This window comes from Hippocampus comes, unplaced genomic scaffold (assembly GCF_001891065.2).
Source record: "Hippocampus comes isolate QL1 unplaced genomic scaffold, H_comes_QL1_v1.1 scaffold105, whole genome shotgun sequence".
Lineage (NCBI taxonomy): Eukaryota > Metazoa > Chordata > Actinopteri > Syngnathiformes > Syngnathidae > Hippocampus > Hippocampus comes.
In genome coordinates, this window is record NW_017806235.1 from 2222052 (window position 1) to 2235936 (window position 13885).

Below are 13885 nucleotides of genomic sequence, written 5' to 3' on the forward strand. Positions count from 1 at the left end.
AATGCACAGATGTCAACTAGTGCACCATTTTGCCTCACTAGCAATGATGTACAGTAATGATGGCTCGTATCTTGAAAAACTCATATCTACTTCTACTCCCTTTGGACTTGTGTAAAAGAAAAAAACTTAACACGTGAGAGTACCTTCCTACAAAAAAACGTCATGTCATTTGATTTTCATGACCAAAACTTTTGAGTGGGGGTAGGTAGGAGGGGAGACCTACACTTAAATGTCACCATTTGTTGTGCGGCTTGAGACAAGAGAAAACCTCAACTGGTTTGCACAGAAACGACCGCAACATCTGTGCTGGCCTTTTACGAGAAAACCCAACATCCCAACATTCAACACACACACACACACACACGCACACACACGCACACACACGCACACACATGCACACACACGCACACACACACACACCTGTAAGACATTAATTGTAGTACTAAAAGGAGATTATATTCTTTAGAACTACATCCATGCCCAAAAGAATTTCAAACCTAAACACATGGCACCAGCCCTCTTGGCCCTCGTCAAGGTACATCATAGGCGCATTTGAATGTTCGCGAAAGAATGAGCGCAATATACTCACCCCTAGACATATTTTCAAAAGAGAGTCGATGTGAGTGGATCAACCTCAATATGACAAAACGTGTTTCATGTCACGGATTCGTTTTGCTGCTCCTGCAGTGCACTTGGGGGAAACAGAGCATGTGTTTGTTTGCATTGGAGCTGATCGTATTGCTGCGCTACATGAACATCAAACGACACTTGGTTTGCTGCCTTTCAGAAACTAGGACAAATTAAATGATGCAGTGTGCGGTGGGGTAGACACACACACACACATACACACACACACACACACACACACACACACACACACACCAATATTGAAAAAAAAAATCTATATTTAGGTTTGGAACTCCATTTTCCTAACACACCCACACATTCATGGCCTCATCTTACACAAGCACCTTAACTTTGTAAATGGGTTACCCCCATATAGCCGCCCACGCATCAGGTACAGTATGAAAACCTTGGGCATCCTGTTATGACTTCTGGTTTCCTGTTTCCTGTGAAAAAAAAATACAGCGCAGTCTTCTCACACACATGAAACAAACTCATGCACACCCCTACTTGTAAGGCATCGTGCTAAGATCGGATGGGAATTAGCAGAAGTGACAAAAGTAAATCTGCTCTGTACTTAAAGGGGAAGTCAAGTCAAATATTTTCTTGAGAATAATGATGTTCTCTGCGGCCCTGTCCGACTAGCCTAAAGATAGTATTCTGATCAATATTGTGTTTGTGGAGTATGAATTAAGCAACAAAATCTAGCCGTTTTTATTCATCTCAGGGGGGCGGCCATTTTGCTACTTTTGCCGTCGACTAAAAATGACATCACAGTTATCCTGACTTGGATAAAAACTGGTGAATTGTGGGGGCGCATAGAACACATTATTATAAACTACATCTCTGACTTGTCGTCCCCTTAAAGTACAGAATTGTGTGTAAAATAAAAGATTCAGGCAAAAGCACTCCTGATTCAACTCTTGTACTTCCATCCATCCATCTATTTCTATAGCACTAAAGTCATGGGTGAATGGGAGCCTGTTCCAGCTGAGTTTGGGCGAGAAGCAAGTTGCCTGCCTATCGCAGGGAACAAAAAGACAAGATAAACATTCGCACCTATGGGTAAATTCGTCTCTGATGAACTAAATTTCCATGCATTTGGGATGTGGGAGCAAGCCAGAGTACTCAGAGAGAACCCAGGCAAGCACAGTGAGAACATGAAAACGCCACACAGAAAAGCCAAAGCCCAACCTCAGAACTGCTCACATTTCAACCAGCATACCGCCATTACTGTGCTTCAATAAAAGTAAGTAAATATTTGTTTGGTTTTGTTGTCAAATCCCCAAGATCACAATCAATTCAGTTCTTAACTGCGGTTGACTCCCATACATCTTTAGGTTGAAAAAGTAATTGACAAGGTGGAGAGAACAGATATTGGGTTTCAAATTTAGGGAGTGAAAGTATAAAGGCAATCCGGAAAATAAATACTCAAGTACAGTACAGAGAAATTAAGTACAGTAATAAAATTACTGTACTTCATTATCTACAACCTGGTTTCCGAGAGACACGCATTGCTATGTTTTTATTTCATGTCGGGTGATTCCGCACAAGCTGTGCAGTTGTCAAGGGACAAGTGCACCAGCAATAACAGCGGCGTGCGTGTGCTCATGTGTGAACTTTAGGGCCCGCGTTTGTGTGAACAGCATGAAAAAGAAGCGAGTGTGAGCTACACAACGCTCCTGCCGAGATACCTGAGCATCCCTCGCCACAGGGGTCAGCTACATCGCTCCTAATGAGCAGCTCCACCTTCCCGTGGTGCCTCTGGCTTTTTATTGTCAATGTGTACACGCTTAATTGTCTTGGCACAAACATCACAACCATTTCTTGAATACGTTATGGACAACGTATATGCTTCAGGAATCATTTGGCAACTCGTTTTTTTTTTTTGTTTTTGTTTTAGTTTGTTTGTCCAGTTGAGATTCTGTTGTGACAATAGAGGAAAAAGAGGCACCATATCCCCCTGTTCTTTGTGGTCCTTTTTTTTAAGCTCAACATCCCCCTGCCCCCTCCCTGTAGTTTGGAATTCATTAGCAATCAAGGAACCACAAACGCCCAATCTTAATTACCCTCTCATTTGCATATTTGCATATTAATGACTGCAGACGTAGCATTTTTTTTTCCTGCTGCAGTAGTCAAACCCCCTCCCTTTGTGTCAAGATAGGGCATCACATACACTGCAACACTGTGTGTCTTTGTGGCGGTTCAAGGCTTTCTTTTTTCTTTTCATATTTGTGATTATCATGTTTGGAAGCAGTGCCTTGCTTTCACTGATTATTACGCATTGGAAAGTGAGTTGGTGCTCACCAGTAAAAGAGTAAGAAATGACATTACCGGGTACATGACAGCACTCCAGATTCTTCATTCAAAAAGACCCACTTTGTCAAAATTCATGTGCAGTATTAGGTTTGCATGTAGACTGGTGGTTGGCAATTTCGAAGTAGGGGGTTCAAAGTTGGACTTTCCAAAAACATGCATCTTAGGTTCAGTTAAGATATACAATTATCCATAGATGTGAGGGTGATATTTTTTTGTCTATACTGCACTATGTGCCTTGTGATTGGCTGGCAACCAGTGAAGATATACAATTATCCATAGATGTGAGGGTGATTTTTTTTTTTTTTTGTCTTTTCTGCACTATGTGCCTTGTGATTGGCTGGCAACCAGTCCAGTGTGTACTGTGTGTCTCACCCAAAACCTGCTGGGAAAGCTCCAGCAACAGAGAGCGGAGAGCGCAACAGAAAATGGATAAATATACCGCAAGTTTGCAGTATAACTTCAACTGTGAATGCTCAATAGGGATAGAGATTGTTCAAGATTGTTCAGGTGAATAATACCTTTTTGAATGTGAAAGCATGAAAAGTCCCTAACAATGACATTCATATGCTACATAACAAAGCAGGAAGACAAACATTTGTAAAGGTGTTTTGCAAATCCTTGGCCTTTCTCCGAGCTGGCAGGTAATGTTTGACAACACGAGCAGGAAGTGATGACTAACATTGGCTAAATGCTGCCCCCTGCAGTCTAAACATCATTACTGCAGAGCTCCGAGACATTTGACGCGCAGGGATTACAGAATTTGAGGGCGCCAAATTTTAGGGACAGGGAAAATAAACAAAGAGAAACTGAACGCAAACACAAACACAGAAGCTATGATAAACAGTTTTTGTGTCTTCGAGACAATGGAGTGTGAACACCACTTTCGTATCAAAACTTTGGTCATGATGAGCTCTTCGTTCGGGCTGGTGTATTTAAGCGCCAGCAGAGGGTGCTGTTGCGTCACTCTGAACTCTTTCTTGCTTGCAGGCTTGCAGGCAAGGGATTTTCTTTTCGCATGCAAAAGCTACGGATGCGGGAGAAAGAGCTTGTTACAAACGTTTGTTTGGATATGATCACAAACGGGACAAGCATTTTTGTTAATCATACTTCATAACAGAGACAACCACATACCATCGAATGGGTTTGGCTTCGCTGATAAGGTCAGGAAATTTACAGTTCCTTGTGTCTGGGAGCACCAAACTCAAAATAGCAGCAATGATGCTAAATGAACCAAAAATAATATAAGGGAGAACCTTGCTGTAAATTCCTGCAAATGAAACATAAAAAACAAAACAAAATTGACATAGTTGTTTTGTGACGAATAATATAACATGTCCCCCCCATTCCATTTTCTAATCCGCTTTTTCCTCACAAGGGTCAGCTTTTTCCTCACAAGGGTCACGGGCATGCTGGAGCCTATCCCAGCTGCCTTTGGGCAGTAGGCGGGGTACACCCTGAACTGGTTGCCAGCCATTCGCAGGGCACACACAGACGGACAACCATTCACACTCACGGGGAGAAAATCATATAACATGATGAGATAAACAACATAAGGCATGTGCTAAGATGAGCTGTGTAAACGGGGGTCCCCTATCCGGCCTGATTCAAATGATCAGCTCAGCAGCAAGCTTTGCAAAAGCTTCATAGCAATCCTGATGATATATACCAGCCACAAGAGGTTTTGAGGATATATATTTTCATGGCTCGAACATGTGTAAGGCATAAAAATTTTTTTAGCTAAAGTAGCATCCATTTTTTCCAGGATGTAGCAGTGTATTGATTGACAATTAATAGCTGAGTCAAGTAAGGCGTGGTTTGGGCACACTCACCCACAGCATTTAAGAACGGCTTGATTTTTTTTTTATAATTCTGAAGTTTCATCTTACATATACATATATGTAGTCTTTGCAATTTCTTAAAACTGACAAATTCGGCAGTGTTATTCAGAACACTTTTGTCAACGGTCTGTCAAATTTAGAAGGCATTTATGATGAATTTACAAGGACTTTCGCGATGATACTCCCCATCAGTCTCAAACAACGATCCCACTGAAACAAGGACATAATTAACAGTCCATCTTTTGAATTCTAAATGATAAATCAAATATTGCCTGTTACTTAAATTGCCTGCGGTCAACTTATTGTGCTAATGAGCACAATTTTGAGACATATTCAAAGCACAAATCTTTTGTGTGTACTGTGGCTCATTATTTTCTGCAAACGGAAGGAAACAAACAGATCCACACTTACCTATGTGGAGGATGTAAGGACAGACGATGGTGCCTATGCGTCCAGATGTGGACAAAACACCCAGGCCTGTGTTCCTGACCACCGTGGGGTACAGCTCAGTGAAAAAAAAGTAGATAAAGCTGTGACCCACGGATACACCCAACTTCCCCATGAGAACCAAAACCTGGAATGCGGCGTGCGTGTCTGCAAAACAGGGTTCAAAAAGTGTGATGAACCACAAGCAGCATTGCACCATCCAAAGTGTTCAACCAAATTATTATTGAATAATACAAACCCTCTGGGACAAGTTTAACCACAAGTAGTGTCAATCCAGAGAACATCAGGTTGACACAGAGGAGTGTGTGGCGTGGAGCTCTGTTCATCAAAACAAACGTGGCAATGTAGGCCACTGCGTCAGTGGCTGCTGACACTAAGCAATTGAGGTAAATATTTCCTTTCAGGTTACTCGTATTGAGAGAGAGGCCGTAATACACCATGGAGATGGCAATCCTGCAGAATTACACAGGCAAGAAAGGCTGGATGAGTATTACAGGAAAAGGCAACAGAATGAACATGAATTGAAAGTGTTTCTTTTTCACAGAAATATGCACACTCACTGACCGGTCACGCCAATATGGGCACTGACTCACTGTTCATTTCAGGATTAGCATTGGAACAGTCCAGACGTGCGAGGAACATGCAAATTCCACTCAGGAAGGCCGGAGCCAGGATCGAATCCCTGACCTCTGCACTGTGAGACGGATGTGCTAACCAGTCGACCACCGTGTTGCCCAAGATAATAATGTTAAATCAATAAACATAGTATTAATGTCTTTGTAAAGGAAGAATTTTTCAGAGGTGGACCTTCCATCTATCATCTGTTGGACTATGACGTGTTCTTTTTTTTTCAGGGGTGGGGTTGGACCGACGATAGAGTGACTGGCGCTTCAGCCGCTAACGGATGACGAGTGATGGACAGGCAATATTTTGTAAATTGCCCACTTCTGGAATTTTAGAAACAGCTCAGTGACTGCGCCAGTGTACTTAGTGCTATGGCTAATCGAGCTACTATGAATAATTATATTGATGCTTTAACAGTCAGCGGTGTTTTTATTTATGAGACATGCAGCACAAATAGGTAATGATTGGAAATCGTTTAACACAACCTTAAAAAACAGAGAGTCGTTACATTACCATATGAAGAAACCAAGACCTGTAATGTTCCTCAGGTTAGTGGTGCGAATCAGGTCCATAAATGTATACACTCGCTTATCTTCATCTGATTTTTGCTGGATCATATGCATGGCATGAAAAGACACAGTTACAGAAACAGTCATTTTAACATATTGAGCAATATTCTGATTAGAGGCCTATTTCACACAGAACGACAGTGCGCGAGTATGAAAATCATACACACCAATAATTCCGAGGCATCGACAGTCTTAAATATGACGTCAGGCGCGTGGATTTTGTTCATTTTGGCAGCCCGGCATATAACTATTTCAGCCTCTTTCACACGGCCTTTCTGCAAAAGCCAGCGAGGAGACTCAGGAATCACCCTGAAGGTCATTGAACACATCGTTTTGTAAGTTGCAAAGCTACTGTATATTTAACAAATGGTGTTTCCAAACCTTGACCAAGTCAAGCCAATACCATTAAACAAAAATCAGACAAAATGTTCATAACCAGGAGGCCAAGCGCTCAGCATATAAAACTGCCCCATCTTCATATTTGTACCAGAGCAAGTGTAGTTTCCAGTGTTTGGGAATTTGGTAGATGTGCTAGGCCTTGTTCCGGTGTACAGTGGTACATCTTTTTACGAAATTAATATGTTCTGGAAGAAATTTCCTAACTAGAAAATTTTGAAGGAGAGACGCGTTTTCCATGTACAGTATTCTATTGGACGGCCCCTGGCGCATCTGACAATTAGGTGACCAAAAGATGACTAGATTTTAGACTTCCTAAAAGCAGGTCTAAGTGGTGGCGCATGTGGTATGATGTGATTTTGGTGGATATTGTTATTGCTGTTAATGTTGCGATTAATATTATAACTAACATTGGTATTAATATTGCTATTGATATCAGTAGTAATATTGATATCATATGAATATTCATGTGCTTGTAAATTGACATCCCATTTTAGATACTGCATGTTATTATTTGGAGCATACGTACCACCAAGTAAAAATGAAGACGAGGCCCGGGATAGCACTCGCAACCAGCAGGAGCCTCCAACTTCGTATGAGGTAGGCAAAGAGTGGCAACAGAGCATAACCGATGCTATAACATAGACACTGGCCCAGCAGAGTGTAGACCAATCTGGCAGACTCACCAAGCATTTCTGACCCTGACCAAGATAGAAAGATAGAATATGAGTCCTTTGACATTTTCACAACTAAACATAGAAAGTAAAAGGGACATCTATAGAATTGCCCTTTTTAGTCTATTGTGATTCATGAAATGGCTCGTTGAACACCAGCAAGACACACTATGCTGAGTAAATGTAATGCTAATGCTAATGCTACTGTACGCTAGCTAGCTGGCCACGTGGGGCAAAACTGAAATTTGATCGGGTGGGAACGTAGCCCTATTGATTACAGGTATGTAGTTCAAGTTGCATCAGCCAGCACAATTTATTCTGAAGGTCCTGGGGCAGATTAGATTGACATGACAGCGCATACAGGCTGACATCAGATTCGACAAAAATATCTTTCATCAACAAACACATACCGGAAGCAGCACAGTTGAGAGATTCGCTACGAACTGAATAGACGGTTGGGATTAAATGAATACAATTTCATGAAAATAACTATTAGTACAGTACAGTACTAACAGTAGGCCAGGAGAGACAGCCGTAGAGTATCATAAATAGCGAGAGTCGTGTGCACCACAGACGTATCGCCTTACCAAGGACAAGTGATGTCACGAAGCAGGCCACGTGGCCCACTCCTCTCAGACAGTTCAGAGCACAGAACATGACCCAGTTGACGGAGGTGGCCTGGATCAGCGCGGTGACCGACTGTAGGGAAATGGTGAAGAAAAGCACGTGCTTTCTGCCAAACCTGTACACAATGTCAACACGGACGAACACAGCACATCCATATGAAAATGTGAGGTGATGAATAAAGATCTTTCAGCTGACACGAGAATCCATCCAAGACTGAAATGTTGTGCTGGGATACTAATAGACAGCACCCTCTGTAATTTATTAGCTTCGAATAAATTCATTCCATCCATCCATCCATCCATCTGAGCTGCTTAAATAGGACTCAAATTTTAAAAAGACGAAATTCCAACCTTTAATACAAGTGCATTTATTGAGGAAAAAAATCCTCTCATTAAGAAAAAATCATCTGCAATGACGCAAAAATGTTTGATAAGATCAGAAAATGCTACCATGACCCTATTTTTGACCTCGTTTTGCAAATGATTACATGTAAGTGTGCACAAAAATATTTTCCAGGGCTCCAAACTCACGTTTAGACTCGTTGCACTGGTGTGACCAGCTTTTTCAGTTGGTCGTGCCAACACAGAACCGGTCGCACCCTTTTTCAGGGGCGGTACGGCAGAACCCTATCTGCTGATGTAAAGTTGTTTCAATTGGCAAAATATTGGAGCGTAACAGCTTTGTTTGACACATGCAACGCCTGACAAAACTCCAAGAGCAGGTTGAAAATTAAAAATACGGATAGTAGAGATAGAGCAACATTTTCTAATCTTAATGATTCAAACCCAGCGAAAGACACAACAACAGTTTCATTCCAAATCGTGCTTTGAGCTAAAATGCCTCCACGGAGCATAACTTGCCGGTCCGAGAGTTGACCACTGACGAGGGATCCGAACAGGACTCCGATAAAGAACACGGAAGTGGAGAAGGGGACCTTCCATGCATTTTCGCAAACCAGCTCCCACTGTAAAATCAGAGGAGAACAAGCGAGGTTGTTAGAAATCCGATCACGACAGGAATTCCGTTGCAAACGAGTAATTGCATTGAGGGAGGGCTTTGTCAAGAAAGACTTGATCAGAGTGAGGTCAAATCAGCCGCGTTTGAGATCTTCATTGATTGATCATCGGCAGGGTATTTCGACATAAAGGAGGAAGTTGCCGTTGCTATCGCCTGTTTTGTTACGCTCTCACCCATTCCGGCTTTTGCGAGTTAATTCTTGTCTTCTGTTTTCCAAGTATTACTGGAATCGTTTGCTTTCTCAGTTTGATGTAAATTTTGAGTTTTGTCTGATAGCTTCGGTGTCTTCTTCCTGTGGCTCTTTGTCCAGCTCTGTTAATTATTTCCATTGCTATCGTGTCCTCATCGACCTCCTGTAATTTTGTTTGTTTTTTTTGTCATGCTGCTCTGAGTCTGTTATGTTTGCACTCGTGTGTTTACGCAGCCCTGACAGATTTAGTATTCATGCATGTCTGTTGTGTAGATGTGTCCATTGGATCCTGAAGCTCTTCCTTTCGAAATCTCAAAGAGAAGTAGTTATTTCCGGAGACCTCCCGCCCTCATTTTATGCGGTAACCTTACAAGCGTATACACATGGCCACCGGCCACCCCAAAAATCTGTAAGAATCATCAAAATTAGGGCAAGTAAATGAAAAGTTTAAATTGGATGTGTTCAAATCGAGTGTTGAAGTTCAGAAAATAATCAAAGACTGAGTCACATGCAATTTTTTACAGTACATATTTGAATTGGGGCGGCGACGGTGGGCCAGTGGTTAGCGCGTCAACCTCACAGGGCAGAGGTCGTGGGTCCGGCTTCCCTGTGTGGAGTTTGCATGTTCTCCCCGTGCCTGCGTGGATTTTCTCCGGGTACTCCGGTTTCATCCCACATTACAAAAACATGCGTGACATGGTAATGGAACACTTCAAATTGTCCCGAGGTGTGAGTGTGAGCGCGGATGGTTGTTCGTCTCAATGTGCCCTGCAATTGGCTGGCAACCGGTTCAGGGTGTCCCCCCTCTACTGCCTAAAGACGGCTGGGATAGGCTCCAGCATGCCCCGTGACCCTTGTGAGGATAAAGCGGATCAGAAAATGGATGCATGGATGGATATTTTAATTGAACACAATTTAACAGCTGAACTGTTTGAATTCACTCCCCCCCTCACTCCTTCAGCTCTGGTAAACGCGAGGCTGTGGGGGTGTGTGCCGGTGACCGTCGATGAGCGTGCCCAGCAGTGCACGGCAATAATTGGTCCCTCGTCGATAATCCCTCCTATCTCTGATTGGTTGTTTTTCCTCAAGCGCGGTGATTTCTTTCAAACCATTTTAGAGCTACAAGATGGGCCAGAGAAGGCTGATTGTTATTTTCACAGATCATTTCATGAACATACTAGCACCAGGTTTGTAAATGAGTGTTTTCACAAATATGGAATCAAGTGCATTTTCCAAAATTGCAAACACCTTCATTAATAAGTTTCCTTTTTTTTTCCCACCAGAGGCGTGGCAAGAGGGTTATGCTAGGCGAAGGCTAGCAATTACCCAACGCACTGAGCGAAAAGAATGCCCGGGGACATCTGCTGTTCTCCCAAATCAATGAAAAAGCACTGCTTCAAACCTGCTACGACTTCTCGTCAGCGCGGCTGTGGTTGGAGGACCCCACCTCAGACGGAACAGCTGACACTAGACTAGAGTGACACAACAGACATAGCAATGGCATGTTGGGCAGCGGAGAGCTGTCTCATGCTGCACGCTGACTAGCAGGATTGACTTCGATCTTCCCTGCGGCCCTCGAGGGTGCATATCTACAACCGAAAATAACATTTACAATATAGTTGAAGAGAAGTTGAATCTGTGACGACAAGAGCAACGTTTTGAACTGGCACTCGGACGTTCAGGAGAGAATATTGTTGTGATAAACGCTAGTTTCCATCAGCCCTAAATTGAAACCTAGGCTCCCTAAAACTAAAGAGATTGTTTATTTTTGTCCTTTTGAAACAAGCTAGACAAGTGTATTAACATACGTTGTTTTTATTTAAACGTAATATTTTAGCAACAAAATTTGCAGAGATGAATATGGTGCCTTTCAATGATAAAATGACAGGACTGTACAGTCGGGGTAGATACTTGGCTTAAACCAGACTTAGTGGAGTGTTTCTTCTTTTGCTTCAACCATTCAGTGCCTTACCGACACTCTATTATCATTACCAGTCCTCATTGTTGTTGAATTTGATCTTAGGTCACAGTTTATATTGTAAAGTAGGAGTTAGCTGACATTTCGTTTCGAGCTGCGAAAGGTTTCGGATGGTCAGAGACAGCACCGATGTTGTTTGAATTGGAATGGGAGAAGGTCGCTGCTATGTCCTGTTAAACATTAAAGCCAAGGGGCTACTGACAAGCAAACTGATTGAATACCCATGACCAGAAAGTGCTGTGCTTTCCTTGAACTCCCGTTGTAGATTTACAGGTACTTAGAATTTCTAAGTGAAAAAACATTCAGAAGTTTTTATCAAGCAAATATCCATTTTTTTCTTTGTTGGGAGGCTTTTGATGGGATGTTTTCTCCCTTTGTTGAGCGGGAAATGTAACGTTATTTTTACAAACTTTCCGATAGCCACCCTGCGCCCAACATATTTACCTCGATAATTGACATGGGAGGACATGGTTGCGCTGGTGTTCCTGCTGGGTTGAGCACTCCGCGGCGGATCAAAAGCGAAATGACATCTAAAAGTTATCGCAAGCTGTGTGTGCATATAAAAAAAAGCATATAGGTAGTGTTTCCTCCCTTGGACAAAACATTACAAAGTAATATAATAAGTTTCCCTGTTGTTAGCATTTCTTGTAAAATGTACACAAACTTACGAGCATTGGGCGCCATGTTTCGTGCTACCCGCACAAGTAAATCACATCGCAACGCAAAATGCACGGTGACATCATTTGTCCCTCAAGGTCGATTAGGGAATCGTTTACAAAAACGGCAAACGATGCCAAGTATTTGAAACTCTGGGAACTGGTTCTCAACCGGAAGCAGTTTTTCTTTCCCGTTCCTAGGCGGGCACCCCGTTGATCCTGCCCTATGCACACCCCTGCTCGTATCTCCGCTTTAAAAATGTAGTTGACCGGTGTTGCTTAACTAAAATAAAAAAAAAAGTTAATGCATTTACAAATTTGAAGATGATTACAATAATTGGTCAACGAGCCAAACGAGACTCTATTGTGGTGTGTTATGTATCGCGTGCTTACCTCAGACACGATGGTGTGGCTCTCAGTACTGAAGATCCATCCATCCTCGCATCGATCCGTGCCGTTGCTCGGTTCGACCGCTTCGCTCCGGTTTGCGTCCGCTTTGTACCGATAACAGTTATCGGGTCCGGCCCGGCTGAAAGAATCTCCGTCGTGAGGTGTGGAGTTGAACCAAGTCCTGCAGCGGTGAGTCGGCGTGTCGGCGATGAACACGGACAGCATTCCCATGTAGCCGCACGGGATGGCCGTTAAACTTAACAAAACCATCATTAGAATTTGGAAGCGGCCGTATTCTCCCAGGAAAGCCAGGGCCACGTCGAAGTCTTGATATTTCTCACCCATTTTTTGTTTGTCAAAGTATGACTGACGGGTTTCCAGGCAGAAGCTGCGCCGCCTTACTAGAGGCTGCAGCAGCTCATCTTTTACCACTCCCGTGCTTTTTTTTTTTTTAAACAACTCCGTCATGTATCTTGCCAGGTGCATTGCAACATGGCCCCCAAACAAGCAGCTAAAACATTAAACAACCCAAATGTAAATGATTAAAATGTAACCTGTAGGACTATAGGACGATAAGAAGTCGTGAAAGAGATCAAAAGTGCAACTTTCATGACAGCGACGGTGTTCTCACCTGTATAGGGGACTCTTTTTGGAGTACGGCAAAAACGTATACGAAGAACGGAGCATTCATGAGTAATCGACAGCAAAACTCCACCACCCGAATGTAGGCATTCACTATAAAAATTGAGCTAAGGATTAAAATAATGCAGTGATTGCAATAATAATATATTTGTGCAACGCAAAAGATAGAAATGACCCACTTCGTCAAACAGTTGCACAACCACCACAAGGTGGTGCTATGTGCAAAAATAAATGAACACATTTTGGAATGCTTAAAGACATTTTACAGGGGTTCGAAATCGGTGCCAAATTCTCCCAAAACCAATGCCTAATTTGTATCGGTTTGTTAAATCACACATTATATATATTTATGGGAGGTTTTCAAACCAGATAAAATTTCTTGATGAAAAATCACTTGGATTCCATAATCCTGTCATTTCTTGAGATGGTGAAGTCTGGGTTTGAATGAACTGCAATTCAAAATATTTCACTCTTTCTTGAATTCATCAAATTTATATACTGTATGATTTTCACTTTTTGATCCAGCCTGGTAAAATGATATACATTTCTCAGAATATTCTCATTTTTTGAGATGCGCCTATGGATGAAAAAAAAAATGACTATAACTACAGTGCACCATATTGTATAATGGCAGTGTATGTGTTTTGTTTTAATTCATTGAATCAAACTATAAAATATTTACAGTAGGCTGAAATAGCATTTAAAAAAAATCCATAAAAAACGCTTTTTGTGTGTTTGTGTGTGTGAGAATGGGGGCTTCATTTAGTTGCAAGTCCAACTATTTTGGAAAGGCTTTGCAATGGGTTGTATTGCATCACTGGACGGTGCGGCGTCAATGACCTCTCTTCTCCTGATCCCTAAAACTTGACGATTTTTCGGGCCGGGCCGTAACCG

At 42.3% G+C, this 13885-nt stretch overlaps 1 protein-coding gene across 3 annotated transcripts; it reads right to left on the bottom strand.

Annotated features, from left to right (window-relative positions):
* Positions 1-3202: 3202 nt before the first annotated feature.
* On the bottom strand, positions 3203-12803 carry LOC109507416 (solute carrier family 22 member 5-like). Of its 3 annotated transcripts, XM_019856831.1 has the most exons (10): positions 12353-12802; positions 8979-9082; positions 8079-8233; positions 7347-7518; positions 6589-6730; positions 6366-6460; positions 5467-5681; positions 5193-5375; positions 4075-4210; positions 3203-3967 (listed from the first exon to the last, which is right to left on the bottom strand). In XM_019856831.1, exons 1-10 carry the CDS (start codon positions 12692-12694, stop codon positions 3904-3906), a joined length of 1608 nt encoding a protein of 535 aa, XP_019712390.1. In that variant the 5' UTR covers positions 12695-12802; the 3' UTR covers positions 3203-3903. The 3 variants fall into 3 exon arrangements, with proteins under 3 accessions (XP_019712390.1, XP_019712391.1, XP_019712393.1); XM_019856832.1 differs by lacking the exon at positions 4075-4210 and having other exon boundaries at positions 12353-12803; XM_019856834.1 differs by lacking the exons at positions 6366-6460; positions 6589-6730.
* Positions 12804-13885: the final 1082 nt, after the last annotated feature.